This window comes from Monodon monoceros, unplaced genomic scaffold, assembly GCF_005190385.1.
Source record: "Monodon monoceros isolate NGI ecotype Baffin Bay Population unplaced genomic scaffold, NGI_Narwhal_1 Super_Scaffold_21, whole genome shotgun sequence".
NCBI lineage: Eukaryota > Metazoa > Chordata > Mammalia > Artiodactyla > Monodontidae > Monodon > Monodon monoceros.
This window is the reverse complement of record NW_021703778.1, coordinates 173,582,963-173,608,302: the sequence shown is the minus strand read 5'-3', so window position 1 is coordinate 173,608,302 and position 25,340 is coordinate 173,582,963. Positions and strand designations below refer to the sequence as shown.

The window sequence follows — 25,340 nt, the reverse complement described above, 5'->3', positions numbered from 1 at the left end:
GGGACAGAGCAGGTGTGGGACAGAGCAGGCGAGGGGACAGAGCAGGTGTGGGACAGAGCAGGCGAGGGGACAGAGCAGGTCCAGGACAGAGCAGGTGTGGGGAGCTGCTTGGGTACAAGTGACCTGCGAGCAGGCTCTGGGGTAGGCCGCTTGCTCCTGCTGCCTGTCCCTCTTGCTTCTGGGTCCTCCCTGTAGCAGGAGGTGGGGGACAGTATCGTCCCTGGGCTGGAGGCACTGGGTGGTGTGATGTCACCCCAGAGCGGGTGAGGGCCATAAAAAGGGAGAAGGAATTGGGAGCAGCTGGGCCCCAGCACACAGTGCCAGCGCCCCTCCTGTGCTACGTGTACACGGGATGGCCTATTTTATAGGGCGCTCTTGGACCCTGCATCACTGAACGGCTTGAATAAAATAACTTTTCTCTCTTTGAGGAGCAAACCTCCGGAAAGTTCCCTGCTTTGCTTTCTTGCCTAGGTCTCCCCCTGGTGGCAGCATGTCTGCATCGCACCGTGCCGGTCTTGGGGGTCAAATGGGATTTTTCCAGCCCAGGAAGGGAGACCCCTGGGCTGAGCACCCGGGGGTGGCAGGGAGCCCCCTCCCCGCACCAAACACCAACACTGGAGAAATGAGGCCAAGGCGAAAAACGCCGGCATGTTGCCACATGACAGAAGAATGATTTATTAGAACAAATTCCATGACAAATCATATAAAATAACCATTTTCTGAAAGACATCCATAAGACCACCTGAGGACAAGATGCACGGAGGTGCCTCCAAGAAGCCAGACAAATAAGTTACCAATCCCAAGGTGAAGGCTGGAGGGGGCATGAATTTGTGAATAAAAGACCTGTGCGGCGATGACCGCGGCGGGTGCTGATGGGAGTGTGGTGGACGGACGGCCACTGCTCGTTTCCGGGGGACAGGCTGTGGGCAGCTGTGCGGAGCGCGCGGGGCGGGGTACCAGGACCAGCACCCCCTCCGTGTGCACACAGCAGGCTCGCGGACGGGGCCAGCCACGGACCCCACTGCCACTCACACACGTACACACCGGGGAGGGGGCACAGGGCCGGGGCGTGGGGCTCCACATCAGCTAAATGTAAACACGGACACACGCGTCACCCACCGCGGCCCCAGACCCGCGCCCGCTGTGACCCCGGCCCCCGCAGTCGGTCCTGCCCCGCGATTGATATTAGCGCAGGTGCCAGGCAGGGTGGGGGCGCCCCAGCCCCACCCGCCGCAGCCAGTGGGCTCTTTGGCTTCGAGGCTGCGAAAACATCAGCCCCCGGGAGGGGGCTGGGCTCTGCTCGCCTGGCACGTTCCCAGCTGAAAGAATCCTGAGAAATAAAACTGTTCCTGGGGGGCTGCCCCTACCCCCCCACCACAGGACCTGGAGCACAGAGGCCCGGGAGGCACCCAATTAATGCCCACAGAGTCCGCAGGACAGCGGGGAGAGGAGCGGGGGGAGGGGACGTTGTCCAGGGAGCTTCTGAAGCCCGGTTTTTGGTCACTTTGGTTAATCGCTCCCCTCCATCTGGCCCAGAACCACCGGAAGCCGGGTGCCGGGCCCCGCCTCCCTCCCTGGACGTGCCCGCGTCGGGGGCTGAGCCTGGGCTGTGTGAGCGCAGGCGTGCCTGACGAGTGCTCGTGCCTGTGTGCACGGCGCCCGGCCCACGCGCTCAGTGAGTTTGGCAGTTGTGTTGGCACCAAAGGCTCGAAGCAGTGGGGTTCCTGCCACAAATGTTTCCACAGGCTGCATGCCCGCCCCGGGCCACCGGACTCTGGGGCGGCTGGGAGCTGCCATCGCCCTGCCCAGCCCGCACTCGGCCGCCTCAAGTCCCGGGGCGTCACGAGGCGTCTCCCCACCGCCCTGCTCTGTGTTTGGCACTGAAAGACCGCATCACCCAGTCCTCTCCCCCAACCTGGTCCCAGCCAGCACACAGGAACAGGGCGGGTACGCACGTGTCCCCCAGCCCACGAGGCAGAGCGGGACCCTCCAGGCCAGGGAGGCTGCTGCAATGGCACAAACTACTCCTTCCTTGAAAGCTAACGACAAAATAACAGCGATGGAGAGGAGGCTGGGCACACGCCCGGACACTGGCCCTTGGCATCGGCCACAGCGGGAGCTGGGCCAGGAGGCCAGTGGGGCGGGGGGGGCACTGGGAGCTGAGGAGGGGGCCTGGGCACCCACTGGGTTATGGCACGTGTGGGGGTCTTTGTGGTGAACTGTCCAGGCCCAGGGTGTGGGGAGGCTGCCCAGCCCCAACACCTAGATCAGGAACTGCTCCGTGTCGGGGAGGAAGGAGGGGTCCGGGAGGCCGGGGGTCCCGCAGTTTGCCCGCTGCGGAAAACTCCTCGCCGGCAGGGCCGACGGGGGTGAGGACGGACTCTGGGAGGCCGGCCGGCCTCTCCCGAGCTGGGCCGAGCCCGCAGAACCCCGGTTTCCGGTCAGCAGGTCCAGGTTCCCACTGGGGTCCACGATGGCGTTGATGACTGGGGGGGTGGGGAGGGTCAGGCCGGCCGGAGGGTCCTGCCCTGCCTCCCGTGCCCAGCCGGGGGCCTCCCGGCCAGTTAGCTGTGGGTGTGGGCCAGGCTCCACCAAGGCCCCCGACAGTCCTCCCAGCACCCCGCACGGCCAGAGGCGCCAGTGCAGCGCCCCCGGGTCTGGGCCACACCCACCTTCCAGCTGCTTCTGCACCCGCCTCAGTTCCTTCAGGATGGAGCTGATTTCCTGGGGGCGGGCAGGAAAGAGGCCGCTGAAGCAGGACCCCAGCTCTCGCCTCTCCCTGGGGTCCCGGGCTCGGGCAGCTCCCCCCGGTATCCCTGCAGCCAAGCGGGCCGGGGGCGCAGAGGGGCCCCTCACCTTGTTGGACGTCTTCAGGATGGGCACCTCGTTCTCCGCGTTGATCCTGGCCTCCAGGTCTTCCCAGGCTCGCCCTGTGCTCTGAAAGAGGATCCTGCACCCCGAGGGGCGGGGGTGGGAACAGACAGAGGGCAGTGACCAAGAGACCCAGGCATGGCACCAGCCACGGGGAGGTCCATGCCAGCCCCTCCTGCGCACACGGGGAAACTGAGGCCTGGAGCAGGACCTGGGCAGGCTGGTCCCAGCGTCCTGTCTCTGGGCCTAATGTGGGGAAGGCTGGGAGGAAGGAGGGTGCAGGGAGGGAGGGGCGGGTCATCCTGGGGGCTCTGGCCCTCCCAGGCCCAGGGTCTGGTTGCCAAAACGCACGCGCGCGCGTGTGTGCGTGCGTGCACACGTGGCAGAGTCCTGGCACACAGGCACACGTCTGTACCCGTGTCAGGGCCTCAGGCTGGGTGTCCGCTAGGCAGCGGTGGCTCCCGGCCCGTCCCAGGGGCTCTCACTGGCCAGCGGCACGCGGGCCGACTCACTTCATCTTCTCAGCGAGGTGCTCCGTGTTCTCGCGGATGGCCTGGGACAGCTGCGACACGGGGTTCAGCATCAGGTTATCGAAGATCACCTGCGAGGACCTGGCATCAGCCCGGCGCCTGGACGCCCCAGGAAGCCCTGTGCCCTCCATGCCCTGACGCGGCCCAGAGCCCAGAGTGAGCTCTCCGAGGGGAGGGGCGCCTGCCTCCTCGCGGTTCCGAGGCCGCGTCTTGCCGGCCAGGGCGTCCTCGCAGCGGTCGTTCATGTTCTGGTCCAGGTCCTGAGAGCGCAGGGAGCTGGGCGGCACCTTCTGGAAGCTGAGGCTGGCCTCGGGGATGCGCTGCACCAGCTGCAGAGTGGGGGGAGCAGGGGCGTGGCCCATGGGGCGGGCAGTGGACAGAGCAGACGCCGCCCGGCCGCTCAGGGCCCCTGGGCACCCCGCCCTCGTGGAGCAGGTGCCGGGCCCGCACTCTCAGGGTGGCTGGTGGGGGGCGGTGCTGGGCACGGGGTGCGGCCCCGGGGAGGGCTCACAGCCACGGCCCCCCACCTGGGCGTGCAAGGGGCTGCCGAGGGCAGGCTCACCTCCTCGCGGGTGGAGATGGTGGAGGCGGGGGTGCCGGGCGCACTGGCGCGAGAGGGGCTGTGGGCAGGCCCCGGGCAGCCCGGCGAGTCACCGTCTCCGGCCACATCGTGGATCTCGCGGGCCAGGGTGGCCACGTCCTTCACCAGCGTCTGGCTCAGCCTGCAGCGGCAAGAGGGAAGACAGGTCCTGCGGGGTCCTCCTGGGCCCGGTCTCAGTGCAGGGAAGTGTGGGGACAGGAGCCAGACGGGACACGACGTCACCCCCCCACAGGCAGAAACCCCCCTCCCCCCCGCCCAGGTGGGGTGGGAGTCCCTCCCAGGAGGCAGCCACTGGGTCAGGAGCAGGGCCAGGGGTACACAGCCTCCAGCCTGGCCCAAACTACACCCAACCAGCCACCAGCAGCAGTGCCAGGGGGACTCCCACTGGGCGCCTCAGTGCCCAACCCCCTGAAGATGGGGGGGCTGGGGCGGGGCCCTGGGAGGAGGGATGGGCAGATACACCCACAGGCTCCTGACCACCAGGGCCACATGAGCCCCGCTCCACAGGCAGGGAGACGGAGGCAGAGTCACTGACAAGGGTCAGAGCCAAGCAGGCCCAGAGGCCAGGGACTCTCCACAGGGCAGGGAGGCCAAGCCTGCAGCCCCAGAGACAGCCCAGACCTCCGTCCCCTCCGCCCTGCCAGTGGTAACACACACTTCCCTGAGAGGCTCCCGGGCCACCCAGGAAAGGACACAGGCCAGCTGGGGAGCAGCTCCCTGCCGCAGACTGCCCGTGAAGCCCCAGAGCTGGAGCCGAAAGCCTCCGTCGCCCGCCCTCGGAGCACCTCAGCCCCACGGCCGGCGCGCTCTGCGCTACTCCAGCCCTTGGCCAGGCTCGGGGCAGGGGGACGGGCTCCGGCCTCTGGCTCCCTCAGCCCTCGACGCCTGCTGTCACTCCAGGGACGGGACACCAGGACCCACCAAGGACCAAGGACCAGGTCTCTGCACACAGCTGTCCCAGCTCTGCTCAGGGCGCCCCCCCCCAGCCGGCCCTCGTACCCGTCCACTCTTGGCGGCAACTACAGCCCCTCCCGACAGGTGCTGGGCACAGCTGGAGAAATTTCCCTGGCTGGCCTCTGCCTCCCACCAAGGGCTGCCCCAGACCCCATCAAGATAGGGGTCCCCGACTTGGTCCCACCCTTCCGACATCAAAAACACAGAAGGACCCCCTTTGAACTGCTGGTGACCTGTGCCCCTGCCCCCAGCCAGCCCCGCCCTCCACTCCCTCTGTCCTCCGCACCCTGCAGGCTGGTGTGTTCAAGCTCGCCCACTCGGGAAGCCCCCTGGGGCCCCCACTTCCCCTTCCTCTCTCCTTCCACCTCCGCCCCCTTCCCCTCAGCCAGGTGCGGCGCCCCCTCCAGAACCCCACACCCTGTCTCCTTGGCCAGCCCCTCGGCCCCCTCCCAAGCATCACTCTGCACAGGCAACTTCCCTCCAACCACCCTCCAGGTGTCCCGAGAGCCCTGCCCCAGCCCTCTTCTCTTCATGCTCTCCACGCCCTCACACCGCCCACAGCCTTGGTCACCGTCTTCATGCTGGTGACACCCACACCTCCATCCCCCACGTGGGCCACTGTCCTAGGAGCCACTGCCCCCGCTCACCTCCCTCCAGGTGCCTCACCGGCTCAAGCTCAGCATCCTTGGCACCAAAACTCACCAGTCACCAGCCCCAGCCATTTACCTCCTGCCCTCTCCACAAGCCCTGCAGAGCCAAGCCATCACAGCACCGACCACTACTCAGCAAAAGACCACTCTCTTTCCCTGCCACCTCTGCACCATCCTTTGCAGCGCCTGACCTGGAGGCGATCCTTCCACTGAATGACTGCATGAAGGAACTCATCTTCAATAAAAATCTTGGTGAAGACCTTCCTGTACCAGAGGTTCCCCCACCCTTCTGGGCAGATCTGCATCCATCCATCCAGCCACCCACTACCCATGCAACTGCCCGCCCATCTATCCATTCATCACGCACCCAACCGTCCATCATCCATCCACCCAACCGTCCATCATCTATCTATCCACTCAACCATCATCCCTCCATCCACCCATCTATCCATCCCCCTGACAAGCATTTCTCAAGCCCTTTTAGGAACTAACCCCCAGCCCAGTCCCAAGGGGAGGCACCCTGTGGATCAGCAGCTTGTGCCGTCACCTGGCAATCTCGGCGATCTCGGCTGTCTGCACAATGAAACCATAAGGGTCGGGCTCTTCTTCCTCGTCATCTGTGTCCCGGAGGCCAGGGGCCCGGGGTCGGGCCCGGCCAGAGCTGCCAGCCCGTGGGGTCTGCGTGGCTGTTGAGGCATGGGGGCGGGCGTGTTTGGGGGAGCCGTGGTGGGAGCCATACTCCTCCTCGGATGTGGATGTGCAATCCGAGCCCTGCTGCCGGCGACGCACGTCTCGGGTGAGTGAATTGGTTCCAAAAGCAAGAACAGAACAGAGCGGCCGTCAGCACCTGCGGAAGCCCTGAGGCCCCTCCAGGCAAGGGCCCGGTGCTGCAGGATGAGCTGTGCTGCGGCTGGCACCCCCGCACTCAGACGCCCTTTGGCTGAAGAGCCAGCAGCTGCTGGGCTCCGGGGACCGCAAGGTCACTGCCAGCCCAGAAGCACGTGCACAGACGGGTAGCCTGGCGTGTCCATGCGCCCTTGTGGAGCAGCTCACGGTCGTGGCTGGTTGGCAGTGGCAGGGGCCACGTTCTGGGGGAGGGGTCTGTGCCCATCAGGCAGAACCAGCGCCCTTGGTTAGGGTTGAGGGATCTGGGAATTGGTGCCTGCAGACACGCCGGGTGGGGGTAAACCACTGCACGTGGATCAGCCATGGCCCTGGCCTGGACCGTACGTGTGGCCGCACAGCCCGTGGTCAGAACCCAGCTCAGCCGCCGCAGCCCCTCCCTGCACCTGCTCGCCCACCCCTGCGCTGAGCCCCTGTGGCGGCCGCAAACGTGCACAGTACAAGGAAGGGTGGGGCAGCAGGTTCCCACCAAGCAGGTGTGGCCCTCACCCCTTGGCCATGGGGCAGATGCCACCTTGGCCCCCTGAAGACCTGGCAGGCAGGGAGGGGCCCGAGCTCCAAGGCCGTGGGTGCGGGAGGGGTCGGGGGTTGGGGCAGGCATGGAAGCAGCAGCACGGGGCTGGACCAGCAGTGCTGACACCTTAAACCAATTCATTCAGAGGATGGGTCAGTCCCCACGCAGGGCGAGCCTGGCTGCAGGGATGCCCACATCCACCCCGGCAGGAGCCGGCTCCGGTGCCACGGCAGCCGTCCCTCCCTTATGCACACACGGGGTCCGCAACTCCAGGGAGGGGCAGGCCCAGCCCCCTGTCTGCAGTCACCCAGGCCTGCTTGCGAGTCAGGGGCAGTCCCTCCAGGCTGGAGATGGTCGGGGTTTTCTGCGTTCACACCAGGACCGCCTGGGGGCTGCAGGAGGCCCGCCACCCGTGCACAGCCGGGTGCACGTGTATGTGTGTGTGTCAGGGGGAGAAACACCCGCCGACGGGAAAAGGGGCTCCTCCAGGGCCAGCACTGGGGGCCCCGTAGCTGGTGCAAGGCCGATGCACAGAGACCTGCAGACACACTGCGCGTGCCGACCGGACCCAGGGCCACCCTCCCGCTCCCCACACTCACTGGGTGAGGAGTACCGGGCGCTGCCCGGGCGGGCCCTGCTGAAGGGCTGGCGGGGGGGGCGTGGTGGCGCTGGCGGCCTTCCTGGCCGTGGCCCGAGCGTCGGCCACGGCGGGCTTGCGGCCGGCGCAGTACAGCTCGACGCTGCGGCCGGAGAAGCCGGCGCGGGTCGGGGCCGCCTCCGAGTCGCTGGGCCCTGTGAAGGAGCCGGCCCGCTTCCGGGGCATCGCCAGGATGTCCAGGCGTGACAGCTTCTTGGCCTGCTCGGCAGCCGGCTGCCCCGCCGGCTCGGGATTGGCCGGGGGCCCCCGTTCGCCATCTGTGGCCTCTGTGTCCGAGGCATCCCCCAGCCGGGCCCGCCTCAGCCGGGAGGCCCGCGTGGGCCGTGGGGCGGACAAGCTGTTGGAGCGGGTCAGCGCCTGCTGCACCTTCTGGAGGCCGGCTGAGCCGCGGCTCTGTTCTTCCCGGGCAGCAGGGGACGGCGGTGGGGCCGTGGGTTTCCGGCGAGGCCCCCGCCGCCCTGCCCCCACGGCCCCGGAGGTCTCGTGGTCAGAAGTGACCGTGTCCACACCGGGCAGGTGGGCAAGGCTGGAGCCTCGTTCCTCATCGGGCCAGTCCAGGGACCCTCGGGGCCCGTGGCCACGCCGTGTGGCCAGGCGCCTTGCCGGCTCCCCGCGGCCCGCATCCGCTGGGCCCGGTGGGCGACGCTGCTTCTCTGAGAGGCGCTCGCGGGCGCTGCTCAGGCCGACACCCCCCACGTCCTGCGCAGCCGGCGGGGATGGCAGCTTCTCCTTCTGCAGCCCCGAGGGCTGCGGGCTGGGCCCGTTCTTGCCGCTGAGGAGACTGACGGTGCTGGCCGTGTCCACGTCGGAGTCTCCGGACAGGGAGTCCTCTGGCGGCCCAGGGACGCCGCCCAGCTCACCCTCCGGCTCCTCCACGGACTTGGAGAGCAGTCTGGCCTCCAGGGCGGCCAGCGCCGTCTCTGTCTCCTTCAGGATCAGGTGGGTGTCCTGAGGGTGCAGGTCCATGCGTGAGGCCCGGGCCGCGGCCAGGTCCTGCAGGAGGGGGTGGGTGCTAATGTACGGCAGCTGGCCAGGAGCTGCGGGGCCGCTGGCCGGCTCCTTGGTGAAGCTCTCCTGCCGGACGAACGCCGGGGCCTCCTTGGTGGGGGCTGGGGCGGGGCCCTCAGGCTCCGGGGACTGCCCTGTCCGCAGCTGGATGACCATCCTCCCACTGGTGCTAACGTACACGCTGTCCCGTGTCGGGGGGCTGGGCTGCGCTGCCCGCCCCGGGCCCTCCACCTGCCCTGGAGCCACAGTCGCTTTCCTGGGGAAGGCCGCCTCCCCGTTCTGGTCCCCAGCGAAGGAAGAGGTGGGGGCCGGCTCCCCAGGGGCCCTCGGTGAGCGCCGGCCCCTCGTCCACTCCGGTCCCTCCTGGGGGCTCCCGCGTCTTTCTTCCTGCAGGCCCCCGCCTGGCTCAGGGCCCCGGCCTCCGTCCGACCCACTGGCGTCACTGAGGCTGTCGGGCTCCAGGTCTTCCTGTCCCAAGAGGAGGCCGGCCTGCTCGCTGCCCAGCTCCGGTGGCCCCGGCCCGCTCCTCCTGGTGGCCTCGGGGCCGGCAGGGCTGTCCGCCCTGTCGCTGGGCAGCTGTGGGAGCAGCCGTCGCTGGCGCACAGGCAAGGCCCCCTCCAGCTCTCTGGCTCTGCGCCCGGGGCCGTCGTCTGGAAGACAAGGGGGCTGGTTCGAGTGAGCGCTGCCCGCGGGCCCACACGAGGAGCTGGCCCTCCCCCGGGCACAGTGACGTGCGCTCGCGTCTGCCTAGTTGGTGGCCTCAGGCTACCCCCTCCCTGCTGCGGCACTGGAGCCACTTACCTGACAGGCCCGGGTCCGAGTAGCTGTCGGCCAGACTGGCCCAGCGGGACACCCACTTCTGACCCCCGGGGGAGCCCGGTACTGGGAGGCCCTACGGAGAGGAGGGCAGGAGCGTGTCCGCGGCAGGGAGAGACAGGAGCCCCACGGGGAGGTGCTGGGGGCAGGAGGGGGCGAGGCAGCCCGCCCCAACACCTGCCCCCCAACAGAAGCAGCCAGAGGACCCCCGTGGCCTCACCTGGCTTGCGTAACTACCCACGTCTCAGCCTGGCTCGGTGGCTTGGAGGTCAGCGGTCCCTGCCCCCCCGAGACTCAGCCAAGCCCCGCCCGTGGGCACATATACGCAGGCACCCGTGACCCTCTGCACAGGTGGGCACCAGGGCCCGGAGCCCACAGCTCGGGCAGGACCAGAGCCTTCGAGTGCATACAGGACGCAATGACCGGGGCCCCGGCCCAGATGCTGTCCTCTCCCCGCCCAGTCCCTCCCCAGGAACGTGTCTGGGCTCAGTCCCACACACCTGGAGCTCCACCGGGGGGGTTCCGCCCCCGCCCACTGGCCGGGAGGCAAACTCCTGCAGCAAGGCCATCCGCTGGGCCACTCCGTCACCAGGCTCGTCTCTGTCCCCTCTGATAACTGGACGGAAGGTGGCTGAGGACGCTCTGGAGAATTCAGGGGACTCCCGTACCCCAAAGACCTGCCGGGAGGGACAGCCGGGCAGCAGGTCAGAGCCCGCGCCCAAGGCCGGCCTCCCGGGCTCTGGCTGCAGCACGCCCACCTGGTCGATCATCCGGCGGGCCTCCTCCACCTCCCGGTCCTGCACCTCCGTGTCGATGGTGTAGGTCCCCGCGTCACTGAGGCTGTCGTCCTCCTCCTGCTTGCGTGCCTTTGTCACTTGGGGGTCAGCAGGGGGTGGCGGCGGTGGCGAGGGGGCCGCGGGGCTGGCCCCGCGGGGTAGCGGGGGGGCGGGCGGCGTCGGGGGCGTCTTCTCGGGGCCTGACCGGGCAGCCGGGGAGCCGTCCCGCAGGCACTGGGCCATGAAGTCCTGGGCCAGGCGGGAGCGGCGTCCCATGCTGCCGAAAGGGCGAGCTGGGGCCCGGGCGGCAGGCGAGGGGCCGCCCAGACGCTCCTCTGCCTTCTCCCGCTTGAGCGAGCCGGCCCGCTGCGGCCCCGAGCTGCCGCCCGCCCCCCGGGCCGAGGCCGGGGTGGGGGCGGCCGGGCGGTCCCTGTCGGCCGGCCCGGGGCCGCGGCGCCTGTCGGGCCTGGGGTCCCCGGGCGGTGTGTGCGTGAAGGACTGGGAACGCTTCTTGCGGGGCGTGTCCTCGTCGAAGAACTCGATGACGAATGCCTGCTGGCTGTGCAGCAGCTCCTGGGGGTCCCGCCTGAGCTGCCTCTGTAGCCGCACCTGCTCCCCGCCGGCCTCCGAGGGGACCCCAGCTGCCCCAGCCGCCTGGGCCACGGGGTCCTCCGAGTCGCTCTGTGTGCCGTCCTCGTGCTTGTGGCCTGGAGGGGGCAGGGGCCCGACGCATGAGGCCGAGGGAAAGGAAACGCCCGGGGGTCGACACAAAACCACCGCCGTCGTGTGGTCGGGGACACACTGCCCCACCGTGGACCCAGCCCACATGGCCCAGAGAAGGAACAGGATCACGCCGGACAGCCCCCGACAGGGCAGGCGGCTCTCGGGCAACGTAAAGGGACCCGGGAGACGAGGCCGCCGAGGCGAGGGCAGGCAGCCGCGCACTCACCCTTCAGGGTGCGCGTGTGCACCGGCAGGTCGCTCTTGGTGCTGTGCCGGTCATCGGCGGGGCCGGCCCGCTGCAGCAGGCTGGGGTCGCTCTGCGCCAGCCAGTCGGCCACCTTGGTCTCCACAGAGACCACTTCGATGGCTGTGGGCTCCTTGCCAGGGGGCCGGCGCTGGCGCAGGGAGAACTTGGTGACGTGGTCCTTGATCTTGACCTTGCCGGGGCTGCAGTCGTCAAACTCGATGGTGAAGCAGGCGTGGCTCTGCACCACGGGGGCCACCCCGCCCCCGCCCACCTCCGCATCCCTGGTGGGCGCCTCGTGTGCCGGCACCTCTGGGGCCCGCGACGGGGGGACCTCCTTGGTGGGGATCTCGAAGTAGCTGGGCTCCCGCCGGAACGAGTAGCCCTGCGGCTCCGCGGGGGCCCGGAAGGCGGCCGTCGTCCCCACGAGGTCACTGTCCCGCTGAGCCAGCTCCTTGGGCCGCTCTGTGGGGGAACACGTGCTCAGGCCAGGCACGTGCTCACGGTGGCACCCTCGCCCCACCCACCTCCGCGAGGACCATGGGCGCCGTGTCTCCCTGCCCACAGCCCCGCCGAGGGCACCTCCAGAGCAGGCTGCCCTCCAGGACTTACCCGTGTCGGGCTCATCCTGGCGCCGCTCCTCGGGCAGGCTGCTACCATCGTCCTCACCCCACCAGGAGGGCTGCCCGTACAGGGGTGTGCGGTAGGCCGCCGCCTCTGCAGAGGAAGAGTTGGACCCTGGGTCCCTGTGGCCCCAACACAGACAGAGGCGGAGACCCGGAGCTGGGGAAGATGCTGGGGTCTGCAGGGGGCCCCAGCACCACCTCCCAGCTCGGATCTGCAGCTGTCCAGAACCTTGGCCAGCCACCCTGAGGCCCACTTCTGCAACCCTGGTGGGTGACAACGGCAGTGACAACCTCCCCATGGGGTGGCTGCTCCGGGGAGGTTCGTCCCTGGGGTCGCACTGCCCTCAGCACTGCGGTCCTGGGGCAGGCAATCCCTTGAGCCCAGCCTGGGCCCTCTGCCCCTAGGGCCTCCCCGACAGAGGGGCGGGAGGACAGCAGCGAGCCCCACCCAGGGCTGGCCTCTCCCCCAGGGCCTGTAAATGGTTCGGGTCACTGATAGGTGACCTGGGGCTGAGAGCCTCTGCACTCTGACTGAACCACGTGGGGCAGGTGGCTGTTTCCACAGGGGTGCAGGAGTGCACGGTGAGTGTGGCTACAGGGGTGCAGGAGTGCAGGCACACATGCTGGGGGGCTGTGCGGGGAGGGGAACGTGTGTACGTCGGGGTGCAGGGGCGAAAGGTCAGCTCCTGGGTGAGGTGGACCAAGGCCTGTGTGCACACCCCTGCCCCTCCCGCACCCCTCTGCACACCATCTTACCTGGCCCCGGTCTCCGGTCCCCCCTCTCTGGCCTGGGGTTCACGGCCTCGCAGTAAGGCGCCTGCTCCGGCACGGCCTCGCCCGTCTTGGGCACCGGGCTCTTGACGCTCACCTGCAGCTGGCTGGTATACTTCTCGTGCTGTGGGCAGCGGCCGGGGTGAGGGGTGTCCTCGGGAGGACGCCCCCGCCCAGGGCACCTGCGTGGCCTCTCCTCTGCCCCACAGTGGCATGAGGTCCCCCTCACAACCCTCGCGGAGCAGACAGCCTAAGACCTGCCCGTGTCACGAGGCTCAAAGCTGGGCGGGCCGCACCCAAGGCTGGGGGCATCCTCAGGTCCACAAGCTTCCAGAAGGGAGTGGACAGCAACCGTCAGAGGGGAGACTGCCACCCACAGGCCCCTCCAGAGAGGGGGTGGGACAGCCCTCAGGAGCAGTGGGAGGTGGGGAGCAGCAGCCTGTCCGTGCGTGCGCGTGTGCGTGCCGGGCCCCACCTGGCTGAGCTTGGCGGTCATCGGCCCTGCCCCTCACTGGCTGTGTGACTCTAGGCAGGCCACCCACGCTCCCTGTGCTGCCCATGGTTACTTTGGAAAATGGGACTAAGCCTCCCCCCCAACCCCCCTCCATGGGGCTCCTGGGTGAGGCTCTGGGCAGGGTCCCCTGAGTCTGCTCCATGACACCTGCACAACTGAGCAAGGGGAAAGGAGAGGCTCCACCTGCCGTGACTGACACTGGGGCCTTCGAGCCCCAGCTGAAGGAAGGGTGCTCGAGGGTGCCCCTCATCCAGGACCTCCCACGAGGCTGTCCCCAAAGGCTGCCTCCCTGCTAGCCTCCGGCCTGCTCCTGGCCACCTCCACCCATGGTAGCCTGATCAGGGTCCTCCCGGTACCCAAGATGCTGGGTGGGCCCGGGCCCTCCCTCCCACCCACCCCCTCCTGCTGGGCAAAGCAGCCTCCTCTGGGGCTCCAGCCACACCTGCCGTCTGTGGTCTGTGACTGCATCAGCCAGGGGTGGGGCGGGGCGGGTCGCATGACTATCTTCCCCACCTGGCCGACGGGGCCATCTGGCAGGGCAGGCCAAGCCAGGCTGACGCACAGCGGCCCAGAGGCCTGGGGGAGATGGGCAGTGGGAAGCGGAGGGCTGTGGGGACACAGGGATGCAGGGGCCCCAGGCCAAGCACCAGCACTGACCCTGAGCGCCTCCTCAGGGACGCGGTGCTGCACCCGCTCCAGCACGTACATGTTGGAATGTGACAGCGCGTTAAGGAGAGCAGGATGCAGGAAGGGGGCGGGGCCCTCGGACCCAGGCGTGGTGGATGAAGAGGGAAGGCGGGCTGGGCGGAGCGCTGGCGCAGATGCCTGCAAACTTCCCCCGACGTGTGTGCACTGGCCATGCGTCCACACTGCAGGGACAGGCCGCAGGCCATGTTGTCCCCGGTCAGGGGACAGGACAGAGGCTGCTCCAGGCCACCGCACACACGTGCCCTAGGTCTGTGGGGATGCTCTCCACCCCACTTTCAGCCCAGGAGCCCAGCGGGGCCCCAGAGGCCAGGCCACATGCATCCAGCTCCAGCTCCCGTCCCAGACCACCCCTCAGCCCCCGGCCTCCTGAGGCTTCAGGGGTGGGGAGGGCCTGAGCCAGCCGCTGGGTCCACACCCGCCAGCGGCTGTGCCCAGGCGAATGTGGACGGAGGAGAGGATGCATTCCTGCCACACGTATGGGTCCCCGGCTGCCCAGGGCGGAGGCATGGCCCCCACTCACCCACGTCCTGATCACAGAAAGCCATGCCTGGGCGGCCCCCAGAAACACCAGGACTCCGGGTCCCGGGAAAGTTTTCCCATTCCTCGGGCTCTGTGTGAGCTCAGCCCCGAGGCTGGGCAGAAGGTGTCCGCGGCTGGGGCCTTGGCCGTGGGCAGGCGGCGGCAGGGGCTGGAGTTCAGGGCGGAGCCTAGCCCGGGCTTCACTCTCCTGTCTCTAACCCCCTGAGGCCCCCACCCACTTCCAGCATAGCAGGGCGACTGAGGCCCTGGGGACAGGGGGGCCAGGAGGGGTGGGCGCCCCGGGAGGATATCGTAGCCGAATCGGATGACGTCGTTGAGCTTCAGCGTGACGTATTTCTGGTCCGGGATGCGCACGTCGTTCACGAACGTCTGCGGAGTAGGCAGGTGGCGGAGAGGAGCCGGGGCAGGCGGGCCGGCGACTCTGGAGGCCCCAGAAGCGGACCACCAGGCCCTCCTGTGCTGTTCTGGGCCCGGCACCGTCCTCCCAGCACGGGTGCACCAGCCTCACACCCCAACGGGACCACAGGACAGACGGCTGCAGGAGGGCCGGCCGAGGGGGCCGAGGCGCCAGACCCCACCCAGCACCCAGGGACCCTGACACAGCCCCTCAAGCACAGAACCCACGGACACCCCTGTGAGACGGCCCCTTCTCTCATCCACACAGAGCTTCGTGCCGGCCCCAGCCCCCAAAGCCCCCAGGAGCGGCGAGGCACACCCACAGGGTGGCCCCGGGGCAAGGCCGGTCAGATGGGGTGCCGAGGGAGGAGGGGCTGAGGGGGCAGAGACCCCAGCAGAGCCTGAGACCCTCGGCTGGGGGCACTCTGAGGGGGACCGGGGAGGTGGCACCCAGCACTTGCTGGTGTGCTCACATGGCCGAGGCAGAGCCAGCCTGAGGCTGCTGTGGGACCCCAGCTCAGGACGCAGGGCGTCAGACTTCACAGGCTGGGAGAGAGGGGGAAGGGCCCTCCTCAGCTGGTATAACGGGGTGGAGGCTGGTCGTTTGTTTTCTTACTGAAACGGCCTCCCAGGCCAGGAGACCAAACACAGAAAGAACAAGGCACCCAGACAGGTGTTGGACCCTGGAGAGAGCCCCGCCCTGTCCCTCCCGCCCTGCCTCCACCTGAACCCCTCTCTGCTCCTGCAGCCAGGAACTTCCTCTTGGTCACCTCCTTGTCCCTGCTGCCCCCAACTCACAGAAGAGCTCACATATACCCCTTAGGACAGGGTACCCCAGCACAGCCCCATCCGTCACAGGAGCCCCATTTCCCATCCTGCAGGAGGTCCCATTGCCTCCCCTGCCCACCAGAGGGCCCACTTCCCTCCTCACCCAGCAGGCAGCCCCACCTCCCAGAGGCCCTACCCAGTGGGAGCCCTCCCAAGGAGGCCACCAGAGCAGGAGGTCCTGGTGGGAGCCAGGTGGGGACAAAGCAGAGGCGTGGGGCAGTGATGAGGGGGCAGACCCAGGGTGAGGATGGAGCTGGGGCAGTGCCAGCACTGAGGGAGGGGTCATGAACGGGGGTGGGGTCGTCACAGGGGGAGGGCCATGGAGGGGGTGGAGCCATGGGGGGGCCCAGCTGGAGTGGGGAAACCAATGCAGAGGGGTGTGGCCATGAGGGGGTGGTGCCAGCACCATGGGAGGGGTCATGGAGGGGTGGGGCCAGCACAGGGGGTGGGGCCAGCACAGGGGGCGGGTCCTGGAGAGGGGCAGGGGGTAGGGCCACAATATGGGGTGGAGCCAGGGTGTGGGTGGAACTGGGCTGGGAAGAGGGGTGGGGCCAGCACAAAGGCCCTGCACTCACCCCATTGAGGCTGCCCAGGTCCTTGACCCAGTGCTCGTCCCTGTCTCGGTCATAGTTGATGACAGCGTGCTGCTTGTCCACACTGCGGGACTGGGGAGACACACAAACCCTCGGGTGGCCGACCGGGCCAGGCGGCCCAGGAGGTAGAGGCACCCCGCAGGAGGCCCCGCTCCCCACTCTCCAACCCTCCCCCACCCGACCACAATACCACCACCAGGCCCCTGGCCACGCAGCCCATGAGGTCCCACCCACGCCTCCACACCTCAAGCGTGTGTGCCCCAGAAGGCCCACCCAGGCCTGACCCGGCCAGCCGTCCTGGCCACGGAGCAGGCCACGGGGTTCCTCCTGCCCCAGCCTGCCTCGCGGGCCCCTCCCGTTGTGACCAGCCCTCCACAGCACCGGGAGGCCAGTGCCCCCCCTGCCATCCCAGCCACTGCTCCTGGGTCAGCGTGGGAGGGGCTGGGAATGCTCGGAAGATCTGGGACACGCTGTTCACTCCCAAGGGCAGGCCAGGCTGGACGGGGGCGGCAGGATCAAAGGGCTGTGGATGCTCAGGGGGAGCCCTCCCCCCACCAGCCTGGCCCACAGCGCACACCTCTCGGAGTGACGGACATGCGCACACACGCGTGACGTGCCTCAGATCCCACTGCCTTCTGCTCGTGTGCACAGGGCTCACATCCTGAGCACACCCTGCCACCCAGATGCCACACGCACGTGAACACATGCAGGTAGCTCTGCCCCGAGCACTTCCAGCTCTGCCCTGGCCACCAGCCAACCCAGGAGCCCTCCCCAAGGACAGTCACCCAGCTCCCTCACACAGTCCAGCTGGAGGGCCACAGCCCCTCCACTCCAGGGACAGAGAGGCAGGGACAGGGCCACAGGGTCACATCCTGCTGCGTCAGGCGCCGCCAGCACAAGCCGCCCTGCCCAGCCAGGGGGCGGGCAGTCTTGACACAGAGCGCATCGCCACCGCCCAGCCCACTGCCCACACCTCACTGCTGGAGGCCCCGTGTGTCTGGGTGGCAGCTGCATCCCTCCCCCACCACCTGAGGAGCCCAGGCCTGGGGCAGCCCCAGGAAACACCGGCAGGACTGGCCAACCGTGGGGTGCTGGGGCCCAGCCCTGGGCAGATGACAGTACCTGCCCGGCAGGGCAACCACGAGACACCCAGGACCCCCACTTCCAGAGCATGTCACGGGAACGACGAGACCCACACACTCGCTCCCCACCGCCTGGGACAGGATGGCCCGGCCCTTGGGAGGGTGACCCAGCACCTGAGTCCCTGCATCACCACCCTCCACCACCTTCTCAGTTCTCACAGGTGAGTGACCAGACCCCTTCCCCCAGCCAGCGGCCACCTCCACGGAGCCACTTTCTCTCTGATTCTCTCCACCTACCCAGCACCCCCGGCACCATCCAGAAATGGCCAGTTTCCGGGGGGTGGGGCCCAATACCCTCCCCCGAGGACTGGAGCTCCCAGGCCTGGGCCTCCCTCACCCAGAGACAGGAGCGCACAGCAGGGTGGGGTGGGGTGGGGTGGACATGAGCTCTGGCCGAGGTGCCAGGGCAGGACCTGGCAAGGAGACTGCAGCAGGCAGGCCTGTGAGGGCTCCAGCCTCTCCTGGGCTCAGAGGCCTGAGGTGGCTGGCTTAATGCACAATGATGCTGCAGGAGCAGGGGCCCGGCAGGGGCTTGCAGGCCCACACCTCATGCTGCCATGGACCCTGGGTCCTCCAGAAGGGAGCAGGGGTGCAGGGGAGGCTTCAAGGGGGGCGCAGAGTCTGCGGGGCCAGCCGGGGCCTCCTGGACACAGAGGCCAGCCCGGAGCCGTCTGCCCCAGCACCACCCCCGTGAGCCAGGGGAAGCACGGGCCTACCTCCCCGGGAAGTCCCCAGGGCTGATCCTGGCGGGGCTCCAGTGCCAACTCACCTGCCTCCCAAAGCAACGGGTCTCTGGCGAGGTGAGTCTGACCTTGAGACCCCCTGCCCCGCGCCCCCGGCCTCATCTCTTTCCCCATCCCGAATTCCTCAAAGTCGGCACCCACAGCTAGACAGCTCCGGGCCACCCTGGCCGCAGCCTGTGCTCCGGACGTGGGCACCACCTCCTCCACTGGACTCTCCCACTGGTCCCCGAGCCAGCCCTTCCCACTGTCTTGGCCCAGGCAGGGTGGGGACAGGGCACGCTGGGGGGGCCCACACGCCCTCCTCTGGGCCTTGGTCTCCCGGCTGCAGGTGCTGGCAGAGCTTCCCCAGGCCCCAGGCCCCGGGCGGCCTAGACAAGGATCAGCAGCTGTCCCAGGGGCCTGCGTGCTTGGGCTCGCCCCACCTCAGGCCAGGGAGCTGCCCCTCTGGGTGGCCCCGTGGGTCAGGCATTCCTTAGAGTCCAGCCTGGCAGCTGGGAGGCCTGGGGCTCACTGAGGGGCTGGGGGCTCCCGTCCTCCTGCGCCCCCTCCGTGCCCAGCCACCTGCCCACCTCAGCCCTGCCCAACACCTGGATGCCACTGGGGCCGGACTCTGCCCTCCACATGGCCGGGTATTGGGCTCCCGGGGACCGCGGGCCTGAGAGGGGCTGCTGGTGGCTGCACACCGGGATGTGGCAGGACGGGGGCTCTGCTCGGCCTGAGGCAGACGTGGTGGCCGACAGCAGGAGGGCGCTCTGTGCCTCAGGCTTGGCCACTACCTTTGCCAAGGTGTAGCCCCTAGAGGGGCTTCTGGGCTGACCTTTCCGGCCTGAACACCTTCCCACCCTCTCCAAGTTTCAGACCTCCAACTCAAGCCCAGCCTGGCCAAACCCAATTCCTCCTCCCTGCCCGCCTGGCCCTTCAGCCTCCCTGGGGAAGGCCACCGACCAAGCCCCCACCCCGCTGCTCTGGCCACACCCCCTCAGCCCCAGGCAGCGGCACCCTTCAATCTGCCCCCCGCCTGCATCCCCACAGCCCTCCCCAGCCCTCCCTCTCGCCGCTCTGCCCCGGCCTGCCTGCTGGCCAGACACTTTGCCCCTGCAGGTGCCATGCCCTCTCCTGGGCCACGCTCTCCCAGTGCCCACCTTCCCTTTCCCAGCAAGACCCCCTCAACCCCGCCCCCCCCCCCCCCCGCTCAGCCCCAGGCTCCCCGACGCTTGTACCCAGAGCCTGGGCTGCCCCACCCCCTCCCCAGACTGCCGAGAGCCAGGAGCCCTGGGCACAGGCAGGAAGGGTCCCGCAGCCAGAGCCCGCCCTCCCTCCCTCCCTCCCGGCCCAAGCCCAGGTGCCCAGAGGCTGGAAGCCCACGCCAGAGGGGGAGGTGGCCCCTTGGCCCAGGCAGGACTCAAGACTTAGAAGGACACAAAGCAGGCCACGTGGCAAGTGGAGCGCATGGGGCGCAGACGCATAAAATAGCTTTAAGAGGCTCCAAACACGGAGTTTTGGAAAAGGACCTAATTGTCTGTAGTCACTTTAAAGCGGAATAAAGATGTGCTTCCAAAATTTGGGTCTGACGCCCTCCAGGAGTGAAAGCTCCGCCCAGCATCTGGCAGCGGCCCAAACCCCAGGCTCTGGGCACACCCTCCTGCCAGCTCACACCCAGCACCACCCCAGCGGGGCCACAGCGCCCACGACCTGTGTGTGTGCAGGGGGATCCCGAGCTGGGTCTCTCAGGCCGTGGTTTCCGGGTAAGGATGTGTGCAGATGAATCCCAGCTGTCACCCCTCCCACGTGGCAAGCCAGGCGAAGGCAGAGAAGACACCTTGCCACAAACACGCACAGGCTCTCTCTCACACACACACAGACATGTACAACATCCACACACGTGCGCACACATGCACCTGTGCGCATACGTGTTTGCATGTGCACATGTGTGCACAGACGTGTGCCGACGCACAGGTACTCGCCCGCGCACATCCACACACGTACACACACACACGCCCTGCACCAGAGCCCAGGGACACAGGGGCAGGAGCCACAGCAGGCAGCCTGGGCTTGGGCACCAGGCAGACCTGGGCCCATGTCCCTGCTCACGTCCTCACTGGCCCAGCTTGTGCCAGTCTCACCCTGGGGGCCAGGACCCCTGGCGAGTGGGCAGCCCGGTGGGAGAGCGTGGCGGCACGAGGCCAGGCTGGCGATTCTGCCTCTGGGACACAGCGCCCCCCACCTCCGAAATCCACACGTGGGCGCTCCTGCCTGGGTTGTGGTGCAGCCTCCTGGACGGCCCCTGTTCCCCAGCCGCGTCTCCTCGTGCCACACTGCCTCACCCTCCCCGCCGGGCAGAGGTCCCCCGCCTCCGCCAGCCCCCCTGCCAGCACCGCCCCTCCCACTCCCCAGCTCTCAGCACAACGTCACCATGTCCAGTTGGCCCCAGAGCCCCCCCGTCCCAAACCCGGTGCCGCCTTTGGGTTTGGCTCCTGGGGGGTCACCTGGCTCCTGCTTATGTGTTTGTGGGCGGCCCAGCCCTGGAATGGAGACCCCAGGCTCCAGCGTGGGGCCAGTGACCATCGAGTGACAAATGTGGGAATGGACGCAAAGACACACAGAGGGCAGGCCAGGGTGCTCCGGGAGCACGTGGCAGGGAGAGGGTGGGGATGGGGCGGGCGTGGACGATCTCGGAAAGCCAGGCAGGTGGGGAGAGGCTGTGGCCCCCAGGAGGCCTAGTGGCTGGGGGTACCTATCCCTGCACCCGGGGGTGCCTGAGGCATGAGAGAGGGAGAGGGAAGGTCGGGGTTTGCCCCTGAACACCTGGCGGGGTCGGAGAAGGGGGTTTGTTCAGCACCAGGCTCGGGCTGCCTCTGAGATGCCCAGGAGCTGATGACGCACGAGACTGGGGACAGCACGGTGACAGACACCATTTGCATCACGTGAGCAGAGGTGGAAACCGAGGCTGTGGGTATGGACAGGACCTCCAGGGAGGGGTCACGTACACCCAGAGCCCAGGCTAAGTGGGAAAGCTGCAGGGGCCGCCAGGCAGGCGCCAAGAGGCCCGGGAGCCTGGAGCTGCCATCCTAGGGAGAAGCTGTGGGGGGGTGGGGGGGATGGCGTGTGCAGTGGCCAACCGGGTGGTGGCGTGGGGACTGAGGCCGTGGTGTACAGGTGAGGAACTCCCTAGCAGAGGCCCCACAGAAGAGTACGGGGTGAAGGGGGCTGGCAGGACAGCACTGCAAGAGGATGGGCGTCCTGAGCAAGGGGCAGGTGGGCTGGAGGGGGGAGGTGTTGGGAGGGGGCGGCATTCCCACATCTACTCTACAGCTACGTGACCTCCCTGAGCCTCAGTTTCCCCGTGTGGTGGAGACACGGCCACGCTGCCCAGAACAGCCTGAGGCAGAAACGCAGGTGCACCCAGGCCAGGGCCAGCCCAGCATGGAGGGCTGAGGATCCCCCCTCCCTCCACCCTGCTCAGGGCTCCACACTGATCGGCCCAGAAACTAGGAATTGGACCCCAAACTCACACTGCGCACCCTGCCCACCCCCTGGGAAGAGAAGCAGGCAGGGTGAGGGCCTGACGCAGGGCACAGAGCTGGCAGGCGGGGGAGGAGCAAGCACGCTGGGCCCCCAGCGCTCACAGGCTCCCATCAAGCGCCGAGGCCCTCCCAGCCACCCCGGCGGAAGGGCAGGGCCATCGACAAGCCGCACAGTCACAGCAGGGAACACACAACTCCCCGCCAGGGGTCAGGGCCAAATGTGGTGACCCCTGTGGCTCTCTCACCAACGGACAGACGACAGAGGTCATGTCACGTGACACCATCACGGAGCCACCGGCCACATCAAGACCCCCGCATCGGCCACCCCAGGAGGCCGGGGGGGGGGCAACCTACGGCCTCTGCTTGCTTTACGTGGCCTGAGAACAGTCTTTACACTTTACGTGGTCAAAAAAAAAAAAAAGACTCTTTCAGGACAGATGAAAATGATATGAAATTGACATATCAACGGACACAAAGTTTGACTGGCACACCGTTTGTCTCCCCAACAATAGCAAAGCTGAGTGGCTGTGATGGAGGCGTGTGGCCGGCAAGGCCTCAAATGTATACCCAGCCCTTTACAGGAAACATTCACCCAGCCCTGCACAGACCCACTGACTTCCAAAGGCAAGAAGCAAAGACAAAAAGGGAGACTGCTCTAGATCAAAGATACTGAAAAGACCGAACAAGCAAGGGCGGTCCTGCTGCGTCTGGAGTCAGGCAAATTAGAGGACGTTTGGGGGAAGTCAGGGTGTCTGGACATGGACAGGCCTTGCATTTGCTGCCCAAGTGGACATGCACATGGTTGGGACCCCCGGCTGCAGCCCAAACCCCATGCATCCCAGGGAGTGAGTCGGCGGCAGCAGCCAGGGCTGCGCATGGAACAGGGGAGGGGTCTCACCCTGCACCCAAGTGGGCCGCTTGGTTGGACTGGGCAGTGCAGCCCACCTAGGACACCTCCTGAGAGTCCTACAGTGGGAGCATGGAGCTTGGAGGGCTTGGGGACAGGGACCCAGGTGCCACACTGGGGAGGGGTCAGGGCTGCAGGGAACCCGACTCAATCACCCCACGAGGGTGGGGAACCCCTGTGGGCCCTACAGGGTCAAGTCCCCAGCCCCCTCCCCTCCTCATTCCTAGGAGCCGGACCCGTGCACCCCATGGAAGCCAAGGTTGGCTCAACTCAAACTCAGGGCCAGGGAGAAATTGCCGAGTGCCTGGTGTCCCGGCTCTTAGGGCCCTGCCAGCTTCTCGAGCCTGAGAAAGGCCCCCATCCCCCAGCCCAGGGCACTAGCCTTCCACTGGACAGCTCTGATGGTCAGAGCTGACCCTGTGGCCCCCTGATTCATGGCCCTGTTGGGGCCCCCGGACAAGGATGTGGACGGGTCTGCTTTCAGGCACCTTCCCAAGGTGGGCCCCGACACCTTCAGAATCCGGTAGCACCTTCCCATCAGAAACGGTCCAATACGCAGAGGCAGGGACCCTCACCCACGAGTGCACACACCCACCCGAGGCCCCCAAGCCCCGCTGTGGGTCCAGGGCGGCCTCCTCCCCAGGGGCCCCGCCCCAGCCCCGGTGCCCGTGCTCACCTGCAGCATGAGCTCACACTCATCTCGCCCCACGAAGATGAGCTCTCGCGGGAGCCGGTGGCGAGTGCCGCTGCCGCTCACCAGGAACCAGGAGGTGGCGCTCATCTTGGCACTGGCAAGGCCTGTCCAGCCCTGGGGGGTGAGGGGTCATCAGAGCAGGGCTCCCCTGCCTGGGCCCGGGCCCCTGGACACCCCAAAGACCGGCACAGATCCTGCCCCGATGAGGTTCAAGCACCTTCACGGCACCACCGCGGTGGCCGCTTCCAGAAATGCTGGGCTCCAGGCCAGCCCCTCACCGAGTGTGCCTGTCCCCTGTAGACCCTTCCCAGGCTAAGGTCGCCCGGTCCTCCCTTACACTCTAGGTCCACACATAGCCTCTTCTCTCTCTCTGGGTGCCAGAGATTGGGTGCATGGGGCGCTAGCCACACTGCCTGCGTGTGGACCCACGTGTGTCCCCGTGACCTGCAGGAGCTGCTTCCAGGTGGGACTCAGCGTGGCCCTTCAGGGTCCCCACGGGCTAGGCCCACACCCAGGACACAGACTCTGAACCAGAGCCTCTGCCTCCCCTGCTGGAGACTCTGGGGTGGGCCCAGGCAGGGGGCGAGGAGGAGATGGCTGGAGACGAGAGCCCTGAGCCATCAATACGCCTGCCGCTGAGAGGGGGTTGAACGTCCCTTGGCAGCCACTGTGACCGCCCTGCAGACGCCCCCAGGCCAGGACAGTACCAGGTGGTCAGGGCAGCAGGCAGTCCCTCCAGTGCCCAGGAGGGAGGTGGTGCTTTGGTGCCTGAGATCCTGGGGGCTGATATGGTCAGGACGGACAGGGGAATATCAGGGTGCCTGAGGGGCACAGTGGGGACAGCCTGAGTGATGACAAGGGCCGATGTCACCCGAGACCAGGCCCTGGGGCAGCCTGAGGCCCCACGCAGCCAGTGTGCACGTGCTCTCACACAGATGCCAATTGCCCAGAGCCGTGTCACAGGGGCACAGGTACCAGAATGTGCAGACACACCTGCGCCCCACACATGTGCACACAGCTTACACACACACCCGGAGCACCGCCTACAAGTGCCCTGGCCGCTCTCCTGTGGAAGCTCACACAGGCGCGCGCACGCACACACACACACAGTGGGTAAAACGTGTCCTGAGCACTGCCGTGCGCCAGGTGGTGTCCTGGGCCCTGAGAGACACACACTGTCCCTGCATCACAGGGCTTCCCTCCAGCCAGGGAGGTGGGCAGCAAGAAGGGAAACCGCTTGTGAGAAGGTGCGAGTGACACAGAGAGAAATAGGGGTGGGGACAGTAGCGCAGCCGCGAGGGGTCCATCTACAGAGGGCGGTCAGGGAAGGCTCAACTGGGAGCGGGCGGAAGCAGGCATGTGAACATCTGGGGGTCGTGCTCCAGGCAGAGGGAACAGGCAGGGCCAAGACGCTGGGCCGCGTGCTCCCGGGAGTTCTGTGGCTTGTCCGGGAGCGAAGGGGGAGGCCCCAGAGGACCCAGGACATGCTGCATCCCTAAGTGCAGAATGCATATGCAGTAGGCCTGTTCCAAAATTATGAAGGATTTCAAAACAGCGAGAGCAGAATGCTAAACCCAGTGCAGGGTCTGAGTGCGGGGCCCATGCAAGAGCATGTGTCACACACCCGTGAGGCCAGCCCTGGAGGTCCTGGGTCCATGATCTGACTCACAGGGTGCAGAACAGATGGCAGGTCAAGCAGGAGGCTAGTTAAGACATGAGACAATAACGAGGGAGAGAGAAGATGGTGCCGGCACCTGGCGGGAGCAGAGGACCTAGGGAGTATCCCCAGGCCCTGTCCCTGCGACACCCACACCCAGAGCCTCAGCCTGAGGCTCCTACGAGCCAGGTCTCAACACCAGGCCCCACCCATCGGTGAAGGCCCAAGTGACCATGTAACCCATGGCAAACCCTCATGTCACCTCGGGCAAGCAGGTGGGAAGATGTCGAAAAATCCACCCAGAACACAGCCCCAGCCGGCCAGAGCCCCTCATCCTGGGACCCCTGCCCTTGCTCAGGGTCCAGCCAGAGGGGCAAAGCTCTGGAAGCCGAAGGGGCGGGGACTCCCGAGCCCCTGCAGCCTACGGAGGCGTCAGCAGCACAGCCGGA

At 67.5% G+C, this 25,340-nt stretch overlaps 1 protein-coding gene across 1 annotated transcript; it reads right to left on the bottom strand.

The window, feature by feature from the left end:
• Positions 1 to 647: 647 nt before the first annotated feature.
• CEP170B (centrosomal protein 170B) lies at positions 648 to 25,003 on the bottom strand. The gene is given in 20 exon segments (XM_029238679.1): positions 648 to 2,486; positions 2,673 to 2,724; positions 2,857 to 2,950; positions 3,384 to 3,472; positions 3,587 to 3,730; positions 3,964 to 4,123; positions 6,154 to 6,397; positions 7,623 to 7,678; positions 7,680 to 9,339; positions 9,491 to 9,581; positions 10,006 to 10,182; positions 10,264 to 10,988; positions 11,231 to 11,713; positions 11,861 to 11,965; positions 12,631 to 12,769; positions 13,817 to 13,875; positions 14,698 to 14,776; positions 16,207 to 16,296; positions 23,217 to 23,348; positions 24,859 to 25,003. Coding segments are annotated over 20 exon segments (4,836 nt in total). The 5' UTR covers positions 24,892 to 25,003; the 3' UTR covers positions 648 to 2,262.
• Between the last annotated feature and the right edge of the window lie 337 nt (positions 25,004 to 25,340).